Source organism: Eumetopias jubatus, unplaced genomic scaffold, assembly GCF_037043125.1.
Source record: "Eumetopias jubatus isolate StellerSeaLion01/CBP00866 unplaced genomic scaffold, mEumJub1_p1.0 scaffold_7, whole genome shotgun sequence".
Taxonomy (NCBI): domain Eukaryota; kingdom Metazoa; phylum Chordata; class Mammalia; order Carnivora; family Otariidae; genus Eumetopias; species Eumetopias jubatus.
In genome coordinates this window covers 65,196,078-65,214,033 of record NW_028274813.1, presented here as the reverse complement: position 1 = coordinate 65,214,033, position 17,956 = coordinate 65,196,078, and the positions used below count along the sequence as shown (strand labels likewise).

At 34.4% G+C, this 17,956-nt stretch overlaps 1 protein-coding gene across 1 annotated transcript in view; it reads left to right on the top strand.

Moving 5' to 3' along the window:
• Positions 1–17,956, top strand: part of SCFD1 (sec1 family domain containing 1) — a 100,455-nt gene that overhangs the window by 56,697 nt on the left and 25,802 nt on the right. Inside the window, exons 15-18 of the mRNA XM_028114876.2 lie at positions 3,003–3,099; positions 7,784–7,854; positions 9,907–9,986; positions 13,783–13,845. Coding sequence (XP_027970677.1) covers positions 3,003–3,099; positions 7,784–7,854; positions 9,907–9,986; positions 13,783–13,845 — 311 coding nt within the window. The remainder of the gene's footprint in view (positions 1–3,002; positions 3,100–7,783; positions 7,855–9,906; positions 9,987–13,782; positions 13,846–17,956) is intronic.

Below are 17,956 nucleotides of genomic sequence, written 5' to 3'. Positions count from 1 at the left end.
TCATCTTTAAAATGGGACTAATAATTCCTAGTTCGTAGTGTTACTTGGAGAATTAAATGAGATTATCTAAATTAGTAGTTTTTAAACACTCTCTGGTACTCTAGATCACTGTGGGGACATTTGATGGGTCATTTGTATCTATTTTATGGGGTTCTGCAGAAGATTTGGTTTGAGAGAGAGGGTCCTGAGGTTCTCTGTTTAAAAACATTTGAAAGCCATAGCTGCAAGTAAAGTGCCTTGCACAGATAGAACCTGGACATATGCTAGTTCTCATGCAGGTTAGAAAATCTTGACTTCACTCTTTTCCCTCCTTCATGGGAATCAATATATTGAAATGCTAAGTTCCTTTTCTTTAACTGCTTTATCGAGGTCTAATTCACATACCATACAGTTCACCTATTTAAAGTGTACGATTTGTTGGTTTTTGGTATATTCACAGAGTTGTACAACCACAGCCAAAATGTACTTTCAGAACATTTCAATCACCTCTGAAAGAAACTCCCTACCCATTATCAATCAAACTAACTTATTTTGGATTCTATTTCCATTGCTTATTAGAACTTTAAATATAAGTAAATTGATATATCAAGAAGAAAGGAAAACAAATCTAATGAGCCATGTTTCTTCACTGATTTGTAGGTACAGACATTAGGGTCCATTATGGCATTTAGCATACTTAATTTTATATATTAAGTCACCAAAGACAGTTCTTTACATTTTTCACTTCTAGAAGTTCATTTGTCTACTTTCATGACTTCTAAAGATAACTACTTGATCTGTGTATGTCCTGCTCTTAGTTGAGAAATTCAACAAATACTTTGTCAAGTACTTGTTATGAGCCACATGCTATGTTAGACTCCTAGGGTGAAACAGTTAATTAAACAATTTTTAGAAGGGTGGCATGTAAACAAAGGAGAGTAATAAAGTGTGATCATACTATAAAGAGGTATGTAAAGTGCTGATGGTACACATTTAAGAGAGTAATAAATTCTTCCAGCCAAGAAGGAGATTGAGGGAAGGGCAATAAGGGGAAGGAACAGAGGTTGAAGAGAGTTGCAGAGAAGCTCGTCCTTAAAGAATGAATAGAATTCACTGCACAGGTAACAGAGGAGGAATATATTCTTAAAAAGCTAAGAGAATAACCCAAGCCTATGCTTAGAGGACCAAAAGCATACATGATATTTAATGAAAAGTGAGGTATTTGATGTGACTAGAGGAAACTAAATACAGTGAGTAGTTGTGAAACAGAAAAGGTTGACTAGAGCCTGAAAGTCAGCTTAATACCTTATTTTATTACCTTCCCTCCTCTTCTTCCCTGACTTCATTCTACAGATAATTAGCCTTTCCCAGTCTAATATTTCAGTTCACATTAACATAGTTCCTACTGCCATCATCCTAGTTTCCCTGGAGTTATCTTTGACTTTTTTTCACTACTTTGCTTCCCATATCCGTTCACATGTTAATTATTATATATCTGTCTCTTTCTTTCCATTCCCACAGACACTATCATGGTCTCTTTCCTAGGATCTCTTTTCCATTTCTTTTGTCCATTTTTAATATTATATTTTTCCATTCCTAGGACTTCACCTCTTAATCTGTTTTGGTACTGAAAGTAGCTTTAATACAATAGCTAAAATAGTTCCTATTTGAAGACTGTGAAGGGCCAAAAGGTTTATAAGAAGGAAAACTCTTACAGAGTTTATTATACTCCTATCAGGAGTTGATTGACAAGGGGATTCTCTGTGTACTGATGTAGAATATATTGTTGAGTTAAAGTAAAGAACAGAAGAGTATAGTATATTCCCTTTGTGTCAGAAAGCTGAAGAATATTAGGATATAGACCCTATTTTCTTACATTTTGCATAAAGGAACTGGACAACTATAGAAGAAATAATTGAAGTAAATATTCATAGGCTTAAGGGTGGAAGAGAAGATGGGTGAGGGCAGGTCTCAAAGTATACTTTCTTATGTTGTTTTGATTTTTAAACTGAGTATTTCATCTATTTAAAATTCTGGCCTTGTGTGCCACTGTGGGGGAGTGGGATTGGAGGACTCTGACTGATTTTCTGTTACCTTATATATGAAATCACTCCTTAGTCTACCATTCAGACTTCTGCTCTCTGATTATGCCATGGTGTGATCCCTTTCACTGAAAGGAACTCTGTTCATGTCCCCAAATCACTTTCAAAACTTAAGTCAAAATACATTACTTCCTTCTCTGCAGTTGGTTAACTGTTTATTTCATTCTATCATTTTAGCTTAATATATTTATGTTCTCTGTTTGTTTTGATTCTTCATTGGTATCTCTGAGTATTCTGATTTTATTTCATGAATGATTTCTACTCCCATTTAGATTGTTAACACTTTCAATAGAAATCATATTCTTTTCTCTTTTGTATTATTGAAACATAATTTAGTAGATACTTGATAAAGATGATTTTTATTTACTTTGGAAGATCCTAACATTTTAACTTCTTTTGGATAATTTTAATAAATTTTAAATTAGAAGAGGTATCATAGAGAAAAGCTAAGTTTGACTACTTTTCCATTACCTAAAACTTCAAAGTATTAAGTAGGAAAATTAATGAGGAAAATTAGGTTTATTTAAAAACCATGGAAAATAATTTATTTAGGGTAATTTTCTGTCCAGTTAAGGTGAAAATGTGTGGATTTGCGCACTAAAAAAGTAAACATAACATGACCACTTGACATTAATTTGCATGGAATGCAATATGATTTATATGCTAGTTACTAATTAATAGTAATTGAGATTGGTGTGATTTTTATCTTTGCTAATATATATATAAAGTCAGATATGATAAAATAGTTATTGTTTTTTACATTGAGTATATGATCAAAAGTAAGAAACTTGAAAATAAATTCTATTAGGAAATGAATGTTTTTAAAAATTGATCATAGAAAATTGAAACTTGTAAGCTGAGAGGCCCTTAGTGTGTTTTTATTACTTGATGTAGCCTAATCTAATATTTATTTTGAAACAGGCAAGAAAACTAGATGTATATTTTGAATATGAAGAAAAAATAATGAGCAAAACTACTCTGGATAAATCTCTTCTAGATATAATATCAGACCCTGATGGTATGTACCATAAATTTGAGGTTACTGTTAAGACTCACAGCTGATGAATCCAGCATTTTCAATTTAAGTAAAATCTGAATAGAATTATTTTTTTTCCTGACAACCCATGCTAATAATGAGATAACTAAATGAGCTATTTTCTGTTGAGAAGTTTGTAGCAAAGCAGTTCCTAAAGTGGAAAAAATGATTTGCATTTTATTTCATTGAACTTTTTTCTCATGGTATTTAAGAACTTGTTATATTCATTTATTTAAAGTGATATATCTGAAGTTCAATTTCTGCTGATTTTAGGAAGATTTGACAATTCAAAGCAGGTGTCTCTAAGTGATACACTTTCTAATTACTTTGGTTTAACCCTAAAGAGTTTCCTAAAAAGATACATCTAAAACTGAATTCTGTTTTAAATATTTAGGGAATTTGCTTTTAAAGAAACTCCTTAATCAGTCCCTTTATATTTACATTTACCTAAGTATTTGTATGTTAGATTTTCTTAAAACAAGATACAATTCTTTGTACTTAGAATATGTATTATAATTATTGCTTTCAATTATAATGATCATGGGATCTGCATAGGTTTTAGCCTCTAAAATTATCTAAACTTTAGAGATTTGATCATTTCAGAGTAGCTTTCAATTCAAATCTCAGTGCTTTTCCAAAATGAAAAAAGAGTATATAAGCTGTTCAGTTTATATTTTGCATACAAGTTATTGAGCTGAATGATGGTTTTTGAGTTAAAGTTTGGTATGAGTTTAAGTTGAAAAATAATAAATTCCAAGTTGTTTGTAATTAGAGATTCTACTCCTAAAAACTTCTAAGAAGCTATAAATATTTCTCACACTTTTAAAAGCTAGATTTGTAGTGAGAACCTAGCATTTTGAAGGTATTTACACTTTTGATCTCTACCCCCAATGTGGGGCTCAAACTCCTGAAAGTATATACGCTTTGTAATGAAAAAAATGCAAAATATATAAGCCCATCACTTCAGAGATGTTCCTGATTATTTACAGTAAGTTTTGAGTAAAGTTGAAGCAAATAAATGTGTTAATAGAAAAACAATCAGAACCTTCCTCTTTTCTTTCCCCTTACTTTCTCAGTTTATTTGTAAAGACATTAAGAATGGCAGGGTAAGGTAGACATTCATGCAAAGTGGAAGTCTGGTGCCACTTTAGCCCAGAACAAGATGTTGGAACCTGAGCAGGTTGAGAACGGCAACCACATATGGGGTAAAGGGGAGGTTGGTGACCTACCATGAAGTGTCAAAGTCCCAGTGAATTTGAGCAGAGTATCCACATGTGAAAGCATGGTATATAAAAGCCCTAACAGATTGAGGAAGGTGACTGTACTCAGGAGCAACCCAGCATCGGTCCAAGTGGGGTGAGAAGTGTGGCCAGGCATGTGAGCGAGTCCATTGTAGGAAATCAGAGCCCAAATGGAGTGAGAAGGCATCCATGCAGGCAAGGTGATGGCTGCAGAGGTAGGGTATTTGTTAACATACCACAGACTGGTTAAATAAGTGTATATGTCAGATAATACAAAGGGAACTAGGTTTGCTGTTGTCAGAGAAGGAAGGTATAAATATGAAAAGGGAGAAAACTATAATGAGCCCTGTAATGTTGGATTGGAATTGGAGGCGTCATTGTAGACCTGGGTTTTCACTGTGTATTTGTCAGAGAAATAAATACAGATCTGTGTGTGTACACCTATATGTATTCCCTGGTCCAGCCAACTAAGAAGGGCTGGGGCAACAATACTCCAGTAGTAAAGATTTTAGCTTATAAATACCATTTTCTGCTAGGACTCATTGGAGAAGTAGTTGATTCCAGGGCTGAGGTAGGAAGAGAAAGTACAAAATGAGCCTAGAACATTTTGTTTGTGTCAGAAAGCAAGTACTCAGAAAGTGATGGGACATGTCAAAGAAACCCAGAAGTCAGCTTGAAGAGGCCCCTAGTGGCCAGATCATGACATCATGAGCATCAAAATAAATAATGATAACATTATAACTCACTGAATGAAATAGGAAGCCATCAGGCCATAGAGATACAGTAAATGAATAAATTGAAGTTTTACAAGATATTTAGTTTCAAATTACCTCCCTACAAAATACAAAGAGAAAAACTAACTTTATAGTGGAGAAGTATGATAGATCCCTTGCTAGGTAATCACAGTGAACATCATAAGTAATGAGACATATTGAAATAATGCCCCATCCAGTAGGATGCAATACAAAGAATATAGTATTTCTCTTGTGATATTCCTGCCAAAGACGTATAACTTGAATCTGATCATGAGGAAATATCAAACAAAATTTAATTGTGAGATAGTCTACCAAAACAAAAACAAAAAACCCAGCCTGTAATCTAAAACATCAAGGCCATGCAAGTCAAGGAAAGACTGAGGAATTGTTTCATACAGAAGAAGATAACTGTGTGTTGTGTGACAGCTGTATATACCAAGTGATTCTGAAATTGATCCTTTTGTCATAAAGGATGTTATAGAGACTAGTGGTGAAACTTGAAATTACATCTGAGGATTAGATGTTAGCAATATATCAATGCTGATTTCCTGATTTTGGTAGTTGTTATATTGAGCTTATTATATTGGAGAATGTCTGACATTTGGGAATGATGGGACAGCAGGTCAACAACTTACTCTCAAATTGTTCAGGGAGATAAAAAGCTTTCTGAATTCTGCTTAAAATTTTCTCTAAGATATATCAGATTACTCAGTAAGAAAACTGACTTTAAAATTGAGAGCAGTTCCAGTGGAAACTTAGGTGTGACAAGAGGAACCAGGCTGCTAGTTGTAGGTTCTAGAGTGCTTGCAGTTGTAAAGGATACATTTTTATAATTTACATTTGATGTCTCTGTGATTAATATCATTATAAGCATCAGGACACTCTCCAACTCTTATCATAGTATTCTTAAAACCCTTAGCAGAAATTTTGAGGGCTTTTATTAACAGTATAGCAACTATAAAATATGTTTCTTCTTGAAGAAGAGAGTGGGAACTCTCTCTTCTTTAAGGAGAATAAGTGCCTCCTATTAGAAAGGCTATGCTAGATGCTGAGGATATTAAAAATAATAGCAAGGATCTACAAGGCCCCTAAAACTCTGAAGGAGGGGAGCCTTTCTCTCCCATTTTAGGAGTAGTGGTCCCAAGAGCCTGCAGCAAGCCTCATTGCTCTTTTTCTCTTTGTCTTCTGACTGCTTAGTCATAGTTGCAGGAAATGCACAATGGAACAGGTAACTAAAGCCGAAGCTTTTGGGATGGAGCACCAAAACGGGAAAGCCAAGGGAATTGGAAACTACCAGGGAGATTGCAGAGAGGAAGTTGCTCAGGAAAGCAACCTTGTAAAGTTGTTTATGAATTCCTGGGCTCACCCCTGAACTGCACATACGTGAATCAGATCCTAAACAGTATTATTCCAAAGACTGAGAGTTGAAGGGCTAGACAGTTTCCCAGTTCCCATAGAGGCCACTAGATAGTTGGACAGATCCCAGTAGCACTGCAGAAGGTTTTGAAAATATAAATCAGTGATGGAACCACAACCCAGAGAAAGCTGTAGGAACTTTGGCCTGAACCCAACCAGGCTACTTACCTGCTAAACAAAAATAGCAGCTTTCTCCTAGGACTTAAACAAGACCCTGAATTCCATAACCTAATTTTCAAAATGTCCAAGATACAATATTTATTTGTAAATATTAAAACTTTGGAAAAACCCATCATTGATCTTTATTACCATTTTTAGGGAGTAAGGATAATTTGAGAATGGTTATCTGGATTTTGAACCATATAAAAAAATCAATGGTTCATTAGTCATGTTTTGAAAAAATTTTCCTAGTTTTTATTCTATAATAACGTATAACAATTTCAAGATCTTGAGTATTAGGACACACTTTGAAGTGAGAGTGCATATTGTTATTTGTTGGTGGTGAAACTGAGTTATGTCTGACCAGTGCTTTATCACTTTGCACCACAGTACACCCAGTAGCAGAGGGGAGAATAAATGAGTTTCTCTGTACAGTTTTGGGTTCTGGGTAATAGGAGTAGCAGATCAAACCCACTGCAAGCAAGAAATTTCTTTGAAATCTTATGTTTTGTCTTAAACAATTTCAGGCAAATATATTTTGTATTATACAACAGTGTTTATTTTAATATAAATGTATTCTTTTCCCAAATCTTGTGATACAGTACCCTTCAGAAAGAGACATATATATAGTGACCCCACTTTTGAAAAGTACCAAAGTTTTGTAACCCAACACTTAGAATGACCATACAGCTATTTTCCCAGAACAGTCTCATTTTTATATCTGTTGTCCTTACATAATTATTACTGGCATCCCCTTTCCATCTCAGAAGTATCCTGTTTTAGAATTCTGTGATTACCCTACCTGTACCTTTCTTTCTTTCTGAGTTTATATCTAAAAGGTAAATCTCTTACATTTTGAAAGATAGAATGGAGGTACTTCTATATTCCATTCCTTTAATCCCACAGCATTTAATCTTTTTTCCATGTCTGTATTATACATGGTTATAGTTATAGTGCCTATAATCCTGTCAGTTAAATCAAGAACCATATTTTATCTTGTCACGTATCTGTGCCTTAAATTTTTATATACTTGTGTTGACTATAATGTTTAACGAGAATTATGAAAGTTTTTTTTATTTATATTCCCCTATGTAGCAGGAACTCCAGAAGATAAAATGAGGCTGTTTCTTATTTATTATATAAGTGCACAGCAAGCACCCTCTGAGGTATGTCCTATTTGTTCAGTTATTGGGCAAAAGGAGAAATACTTGTTTGTTTCAAAAATAGAAGACCAGATCACTATGGCCAAAAACTACCTCATTCCTTTCTTTAATAGAAAACAGTTTGTTAAGCCTGGTTCTATTTACTACTGAGTTTTATAGCAATATTTATTGTCACTAAGAGAACTATCCACTCATGAAATGTCTGACCACTTTTAAATTGTTGGAATATGAATTGGATTCAAATGGCCAAAATTCTTATTTCTGGAAAATAGCTATTGTAAACTAAGTTAACCAAGTTTGCTATGCTTTTTGAAACATTGGTCTTATTTCTCATTATGTGATAATCCTAAAAACTCTTGTTTCTTTGAGTTATAGCCACTAATGTTTTCCAATGAATTTATCTTTAACCCAAAGTAAAAATTTGGTAATATATTTTTATAAATTTGGTAATATTTTAAGGTTATTAAAAACTAATGTTCGTTATAGAATATAAGGAGTCAGTTGTAGGAAAATACCCAGAGTTCCAAAAAGTTATATAAATATTATAATTTAATTTAATGAGATTAAACTTCGGATTTGTATCTGTCATATGATTCATATAAAAATAAAGTTGACATTTTTTGTTTTGCAATCAAATAACTTTTATATCAATAAATTTCAGAATGATTGGAAAATGACAAATTTTCCTTTCTAGAAGATTTTTTTTTCTCACTGGAAGAGTGGATTGTGGGTAATTTTGTTGTTTTGTTTTTCTGTCATAGGCCATCATTTGCTTTTGAAGAAAAAAATTTTTAAGTATATATAGGTAATTGATTTTGAAGGCAAATGGTGATTTTGGTATCAGTGTTGTTGCTGGGTTAGAGATCTGCTAACTCTCTCTAATGTTAACTCAGTGAAATTTTAATGGATGAGCAACAAGCATAAGAATTTTAGAGATGACATCTAGAATGATATAATTGTTGTAAACTTCTTTCCTTCGCTGGTAGCATTTATTTTTAAAAGCCTAGTAGATCTTAACACTTCTTTTGGTCAAAAATCTTGGGTATGTTAAAACAGTAAGTAAGCTAAACCCAATATTTGCTTTAGGCCAATTCTGCTTTATTTTGGGCATATAGCTTTTATTTTAATTCAGTAAGAAAGTGTGGTTTTCTTTTCAGAAATATCTCATACCTGTATTTTTGGGAATTCTTACAGGCATATATATATATATATATATATACATATATATATATATGTAAAGGATTATAGCCTATTTATAATATTTTCTTAAGAACTTATGATTTTAAAACTTAATTTCATATTCCCTTAATTTGACCACATTATTTTATTTTTATTTATTTTTGGTAAAGACCATGTCTTTTCATAAGTTTAAGTGATCATTAAGAGGCTTAAAGCAAATTATGACTACTGATGTCAGCCTGATAGCCCCAAAAATGCAAAGTAGTAAACATCTCTGGTTGAAGGTGAGCTTTAAATTTGTCTTGTAAAATTTTTATGATGGAGTCACTACGATGATAGTCTCTTATAAAGTACAGGAATTCAACTACACTTACTCATCAGGAAGCAAAAATAGCAAGAAAGAGAAAACAACAGTTTAAAAAGTGTAAGACACCTGATACTCAGTTAATGAATTTGGACCACGAGAGTGCGTATGAGAGGGGAAAACCTGAATCTGCATTTCCCCTCAGTCAGTGTCATGTCACAATGTCCCCTTGTGTTTCTGGTTTTAAAATATTTTTAATCAAGTCAAGTGTTTCATTTGGTGCTTATCCCAAGGAAAGGTAGTCTGTTTCTAAAATGGAGAAAAAAACTGGCTCTGTTGGACTCAATGAGGGATGACAAAATACTAGATAGGTGATTTGGGAGCCTTTCATTAGATGTGATTTTTGTCTCAGGTGCTCACAGACTCACTTAAAATATGACTCCACTCTACTTGGGTGCCTAGAACTTAAACTCATGCCTTTGGTCTAACTTTTGATTAATAATAACAAACAAAATGGTCTTCTCTTTCACAAAAGTAAAATTTTTTATGATACCATTCTTTGCTTATTTCAGGCTGATTTGGAGCAATACAAAAAAGCTTTAATTGATGCAGGATGCAACCTTAATCCCTTACAATATATCAAACAGTGGAAGTAAGTTTTGTTTTCTTCTTATATAAGAGAGTACAATGGAAGTAGAGTTCCCAAGAAAATGGGAGTGTTACCAAGAAAATTTAACAATACCTTTTTTTTTTTTCCAGTGGCATAAATATTTCCCTATCTGGCCCTCCCTGTCCACAACTTAAAATTACATAAAATGGTGATAACTTTCTTTCCTAGACAAGTTTATATTTCCTTTATTGATTAGATAAGAACACCAAAGACTGAAAAGTTTGGGTCAAATGTCTCAAAAACATTAAAAGAAAATTTTAATTTCACTGGTAGAGAAATGCAGATTAGCACAGGGCAAAGATTTAGTAAAGTGCTGTGCCAAGGATATAGGCAGCTTAACTGGTGCATTGAAATTCTGCCAATAAAAATATAGATTGTCACAATTTTTTGCTAGATGGTATAAAAATAAAAAAAATCTTTGACCGCACACTTCTGCTCATAAGAATTTATCCCAAAGAAGTAATTGGTGTTGTAAAATCTTAGAAGCAACCAACCTAAATGTCCTACAGTGGGCATTTCCATAAAATAGAATACAATTGAAAGTTAAAAATCATGTTATAGAAGACTTATTTAATAACACTGGAATATGTTATATGATAAAGTGAAAAAGTTTATAACACTGTTGATTTCATTGATTCCTCTTCTCTATGCCTAGGGGTTCTCCTAGACATTGGAAATACAATAGCGAACATGTGGAAGGCCCCTATGCTCACTGAATTTACATGGAGGGAACAATAAATCAACGAATAAGCAAAAAATGAACAGAATAATATACTAAGTGATATAAAGAAAATAACACCAAATGATAAGATTTTTTTTTAAGATTTTATTTAAATTCAAGTTAGTTAACTTTAGTGTATTAAGTTTCTGGGGTAGAATTTAGTGATTCATCAGTTGCATATAACACCCAGTGCTCTTTACATCAAGTGCCCTCCTTAAGGCCCATCACCCAGTTACGCCATCCTCCTACTCACTTCCCCTCCAGCAACCCTCAGTTTTTCTCTGTAGTTAAGAGCCTTTTATGGTTTGCCACCCTCTCTGTTCTTATCTTACTCTATTTTTCCTTCCCTTCCTCTATGTTCATCAGTTTTGTTTCTTAAATTCCACATAGGAGCGCAAGTGATAAGATCTTAACTTGGGGGTGAGAGTTAAATTTGTCGAGAAGATCAGGAAAAGTCTTTGAGTAGGTGGTATGTGAGCTAAACTTAGATGACAGTTTTTACAGTATGATCTCTATTATCTATACATTTATCCATCCATCTCTGTGTGTGTATGTATGTATGAACATATCATTACATAGCTGAAATGACATACATTAAAATGTTAATAGTGGGTAATTCCATGTAGTAGAATTTTTTTATTTTGTGTGCTTATCTTTATTTTCCAAATTTTCTACAACAAACATTACCATCACAATATTTCTTAAAATAATTAATACTACAAGATTGAATATGCTTTCCAAGCTCAACTGTATTAAGAAATGTGCCAAGTTGTTATCAGGAGTTATCGCTGACTTTTTGAGTTTGACTGCTTTTTATTATCTGTACTTTTGTTTGCTTTTTCAGATGTTTTTTTAATGAGGTTTTTTTTTTTTAAGATTTTATTTTTTTTAATCTTTTTTTTTTTTTTTTTTGATAGAGACAAAGCAAGAGAGGGAACACAAGCTGGGGGAGTGGGAGAGGGAGAAGCAGGCTTCCTGCCGAGCAGGGAGCCCGATGCGGGGCTCGATCCCAGGACCCTGGGATCATGACCTGAGCCAAAGGCAGACGCCTAATGACTGAGCCACCCAGGCGCCCCTTAAGATTTTATTTTTAAGTAATCTCTACACCAAACATGGGTCTCAAACTTATAACCCAGGGGTCAAGAATCACACACTCCATTGACTGGAGTGTCAGCCAGACACCCCTCTTTTTTTTTTTTTAAGTAATCTCTGCCCCCAACGTGGGGCTCGAACTCATGACCCCAAGATCAAGAGTCACATGCTGTACTGACTAAGCCAGCCAGACAGACCCCTGCTTTTTCAAATTTCTTTCATTTGACTGTGTTCTTGCAATAAGAAAAACATACAAATGTCTGTTTAAAAAGAGAAACTGAAAACTGCCTTTTCCAATTTTTATATACATACCCTTTACACATTTGGCTGTGTGGCATATTGTCATTGTTTTTTTACATTATGATTTGTCTGGAACTCCTTAATCAAACATTTGTTATAAGAAGAAAGTCAGTCTTGGGCATCATTTTATATGGTTATAAAATATTGAATTTCTAAGTTTTTTTTCTAATTATGAGTAATACCACTTTTTCAAAGAAAATTTTAGAGAACTCAGGTATAAAGTAAAACTTTACCTGTAATCTCATCATCCAGAGCCTACAACTAAACTTTAGTGTATATCTTTTTATATGCACATTACATGTATTTTTTAAGACTTGGAAATCATTATTATAGATACAGTTTTATATTCTAGTTTTTCCATTAACTTTCATTACCAGTTCTTTTTCTTAAATAGTGGTTTTTTAAATTTTCTTCAGTGGTGGTATTTAGTGTTTGCATAATGTTCAGCCATAAAAATGTACCATTATATATCTAGTGAAAAATAAATATTGGTTGAAGGCAGAAATTCTAGTCTACTTCTGAAAACATTTGATTCACGTCCTCCTTTCTGAACAAGATTGTGATTTTTGTCCAGATTGAAATAGAGTATTTTTAGCATCTCAACTCTCACATCTTAGTGATTCTCATTCCTTTTTTACTCTCATGAAATTTTCTCACATGTAGACTTTTTTCTTTTACAGAAACAGTTGAAATAGTTAGGAATTAATTGTAATAGGATATTGAGTCACATAAAAATATTTATGGTATGCTGTTAAAATGTTATAGAACAAGTATTTACAATATGATATCAATTTTGTTTTTGAAAGTCTGTATGTTATATATACATATATCCAAAGATTAGAAGAATCTACACACAAATCCTAATAGTGATCCTAAAAGTGGTAGGGTTCTTTTGGGAGCATTCTGTTTTCTGGATTCTCTACCGTGAACATATTCTCAGAAGACAAATATTTTTAAAAACACATCTAAGTGCCACATCTTTTTGCCCAGCCTTCAAGAATTCTGTAGTTTAGTTAAATAGATTCTGGACATTTAGAAAGATTTGAAAATAAATGATATGCAATTAAGTATAAAAGTGTGTGTTGTAGAATGTAACTCTTAAAAGGAAAAATGATTGGGTAGTAGAATTAGAATAGTGTTAATGAAGAAAGGGGTTTTGAGCTGAGTCTTAAAAGGAAATGCACAATTTCTGTTGGAGAAGAAAGCAGTCAGTTTATCCCCCTCAAAGGACAGCATGAGTAAAGCTATGTGTCTGGGGATGAGGGAGTATGGAATGTGGGGAACGGTAAAGAGACTTAATCAATACATGATTGTTCTCTTAAGGCAGCAAGTCTGTTTCATGTTAAGGATCAGATACAATAAAAGGAAAAAAATCTTAAAGTTTGGGAAATGAATGCATTTGTGTTTTTTTTAAGAATCTCAGTGTTTCAGTACTAATTGTACTGTACTTGGGTGTCATTTTACATGATTAAAAATCATATAATCAGTATCTGTATACTTGTTCCAGTGCTAATTGTACTGAAACATTGTATTAGTTGAAAAATTATTACTATTTTCAGAAAATATCTGCATAGTAAAAGTTGTAGTCAATAGAGTTTTTAATTCTGTGATGCTGAATGTTAGCTCTGATAATCAACTTTTTAATATAACTTTTTTATTTCATAGGGCTTTTGCCAAGATGGCCTCAGCTCCTGCCAGCTATGGTAACACTACCACTAAACCAATGGGGTAAGTATTTTTAATAATTCTGATTGAATAAGTCTGGTACTCCAGACCATAATTAGACTCCCATGCCTTAAAAACACACTGACACTTTGGTTTTCGGGGGGTTTGGGGGTTTTTTTATTTTAATTTTTTTTAAGATTTATTTATTTTAGAGAGAGTGAGCGGGGGGAAGGGCAGTGGGAGAGAATCTTCAAGCAGACTCCCCGATAAACAGGGAGCCTGAGCTGAAACCAAGACGCTTAACCAACTGAGCCACCCAGGCGCCCAGAAACACACTGACACTTTGTATTCAGAATGTTTTCATTGTGCTGTGAATGTCAACATGCTTTTGCCTTCCTTAAGTTTAAATTCTCATTTTAAAATATAAGTTAATATATTTTACATGGTATGAGCTGTTGGCTTCTGCTTCCTTCTTAAAACATATTTTTCATTTTCAGAAGTTATATGAAGGTTAAAGCTATTCTTTTATCATTGTTGATAAGTAATATAGATTTGGAGCTAGGCACTCAAGACTTAGCTTCAAGATAGACCTAGGTATACTGTTAAATGACAAGGAGGAAGTCCCCAGAGGTGGGTCTGACTTCTGATTCCAGAGAATCCTATAGTGTGCATGATTTTCAAAGTAGCTGAGCAAGGTAATTCTAACTACTCTTTTTTATACCATACTTATTTCAAATTCCTTAATTTTTAGAACGGGAAAACAGTTTTATTCTAGCCTCACCCTGAGCTTCTGGTTTTAATGAAACAATTTGCAAAAAGCAAAAACACTCAGCCTAAGGCAGAACCTTGTAAATGCTTGATAAGATGAATCCAGCTAGCCTCACCTTCGTGCAGTGCTATGTAGGTTAGCACTCAGAGCTGCCTGGTACTAGGGAATTGCCTCTGAACTCTTTATTCCAACAAAGATTACTTTCTCTTGTTTCTATTAAAGAAAGGATTTTCCATCTTGTTCAGCTCTTCATTTCAGAGAGGAGTAAGGACAAGATAGGGAAAAGGAAATTTATTTGGAAAATTTCTTTTATCTATTTAATAGACTTTCCAGTTTCATGTCTTAAAATCTTAACTGAATATTAAAAGCCTATTAGGTTTCTTATGGATTTCGTACTTGAGAATTTTAATAAATGTGTTTTAGGAAAATCTTGATTTGAAGGATATTCCTAGCCTTCTGATATCATAATACAGGAATACCATTCTATCCCACAAAGCATCCCTTGATCCAAAGTGAGAGACTAAGCCACAAATGTAAACCCAATGTAGCAGGTCATTTGTTGGTGTTATTTTTGTTGTTAAAAATTCAGACAATAAACATTTCTTCAGAATTGAGGTAAAACTCACTAAGTATGTTGTGCTTCACATTTTTATATGATAGATTTTATGTATTCTGGGGGGCTCGTATAACACAGGACTGGATCTAGCTGCTGTGATTTAGAGAAAATAGTAACTTTTGACATACTCGTAATACTTAACACTCATACATATTTTCAACTTGTTAGTGTGTTTTGCATTCCTAAAACAAGTTATCTTATTTACTGTCTTCAATTTTGTTATTTTAGTATTAAGGCAATCAGGAAAGCAGGGAATTCTCTTCAAATTATAATTTGCCTAAAAACTATAGGCAGGGGTGCCTGGGTTGCTCAGTCATTGAGCATCTGCCTTCAGCTCAGGTCATGATCTCAGGGTCCTGGGATCGAGCCCCACATCAGGCTCTCTGCCTGACGGGAAGCCTGCTTCTCCCTTTCCCACTCCCCCTGCTGTGTTCCCTCTCTCGCTGTCTCTATCAAATAAATAAATAAAATCTTTAAAAAATAAATAAATAAAAACTACAGGCATACCTCAGAGATATTGTGGGTTCAGTTCCAGACCACTGCAGTAAAGTGAATATTGCAATAAAGCAACTCGAAATTAATTTTTTGGTTTCCCATGCATGTAAATTATATTTGCACAATACTGTAGTCACTTAAAGGTGTCAAAGCATATTGTCAAAAAAATGTACGTATTTAAAAATAACTTATTGCCAAAAAATGTTAACCATCTGAACTTTCATCGAGTCATAATCTTTTCGATGGTGGAGGGTCTTGCCTTGATGTTGATGGTTGCTGATGGGTCGGGGTGGTGGTTCCTGAAGTTTGGGGTGACTGTGGCAATTTCTTACAATAAGATTACAGTGAGGCTTGTTGCATCCATGGATTCTTCCTTCACAAACAGTTTCTTTGTAGCAACGCATTGGGCTTGATAATTTTACCTGTAGTAGAACTTCTTTCAAAATTGGGGTCAGTCCTTCAAACCCTGCCACTGCTTTATCAACAAAATTTATGGAATATTCTAAATCCTTTGTCATCATTTCAGCAGTCTTCACAGCATCTTCATCAGGAGTAGATTCAGTCTCAAGAAACTACTTTCTTTGCTCATCTGTAAGCAACAACTCCTTACTCATTCAAGTTGTATCATGAGATTACAGCAACTCAGTCACATCTTGAGGCTCTACTTCTAATTCTAGTTCTCTGTTTCTACCACATCTGCAGTGACTTCCTCCACTGAAGTCCCGAACCCCTCTAAGTCACCTGGCAGGGTTGGAATCACCTTATTCCATACTTTTGCTCATGTTGATATTTTGACTTCTTCCCATGAATCGCGAATGTTCTTAGTGGCATCTAGAATAGTAAAACCTTGAAGGTTTTCAGTTTAGTTTGCTCAGATCCATCAGAGGAATCATTATATGTGGCAGCTATAGCCTTAAGAAATATATTTCTTAAATAAGAAAATTTGAAAGTCAGAATCACTCCTTGATCCATAGGCTACAGAATGGATAGTTTGTTAGCAGGCTTGAAAACAACATTAATTTCATTGTATATCTCCATCACACCTCTTAGGTGACCAGGTGTATTGTCAATGAGCAGTAATATTTGGAAAGGAATCTTTTTTTCTGAGCAGTAGGTTTCAGCAATGGGCCTAAATACTCAGTAAATCATGCAAACAGATGTGCTGTCATCCAGGCTTTGTTGTTCCATTTCTAGAGCACAAGTAGATTTAGCATAATCTTAAGGGATAATTCCTAGGGATTTTCAGAATGGTAAATGAGCGATGGCTACAATTTAAAGTCATCAGCTGCATTAGCCCTTAATAAGAGAATCAGCCTGTCCTTGAAGTTTTGAAGCCAAGCCTTGAATTCGCCTAGCTGTGAGAGTCCTAGATGGCATCTTCTTCCAGTAGAAGTCCTATTTTGTCTCTATTGAAAAACTGTTGTTTAGTATACCCCCTTCATTCATTACCTTAGCTAAATCTGGATAACTTGCTTCGACATCAACACTTGCTGCTTCATCTTGCACTTACCTTATAGAGATGACTTCCTTCCTTGAACCTTATGAACCAGCCTCTGCTAGCTTCATATTTTTCTTCTGTAGCTTCCTCACCTCTCTCAGCCTTCATAGAATTGAAGAGAGTTAGGGCCTTGCTCTGGATTAGACTTTGGCTGGAGGGAATTTTGTGGCTGGTTTGATCTTCTGTCCAGATTACACAAACCTTTTCCATATCAGTAATAAGTCTGTTTTGCTTTCTTATTCATGTGTTCACTGGAATAGCATTTTTAATTTCCTTCAAGAACTTTTCCTTTGCGTTCACAACTTGGCTAACTGGCATAAGAGGCCTAGCTTTCGGCCTTTCTCAGCTTTCAACATGCCTTCTTCCTCACTAAATTAGTTGTAGCTTTTGATTTAAAGTGAGAGACGTGCTCTTTTTCGTGGTGCCCGGAGGTGGTAGGCTGCTTCAGGATGCGGCTGAACATCTCTTTCCCAGCTACTGGCTGCCAGAAACTCATTGAAGTGGATGATAAACACAAACTTCACCTCTTTTATGAGAAGTGTTGGCCACAGAAGTTGCTGCTGATGCTCTGGGTGAAGAAAGATTACGTGGTCTGAGTCAGTGGTGGCAATGACAAGGCTTCCCAGTAAAAAAAGTGTCTTGACCCATGGCCATGTCTGCCTGCTGCTGAATAAGGAACGTTCCTGAGGTCTGGAGAAAGACCAAGGAGGACTGAAGAAAGAAAGCACAAATCTGTCTGAGGTTGCATTGTGAACGCCAATCTCAATGTTCTCAACTTGGTCATTGTGAAAAAGGG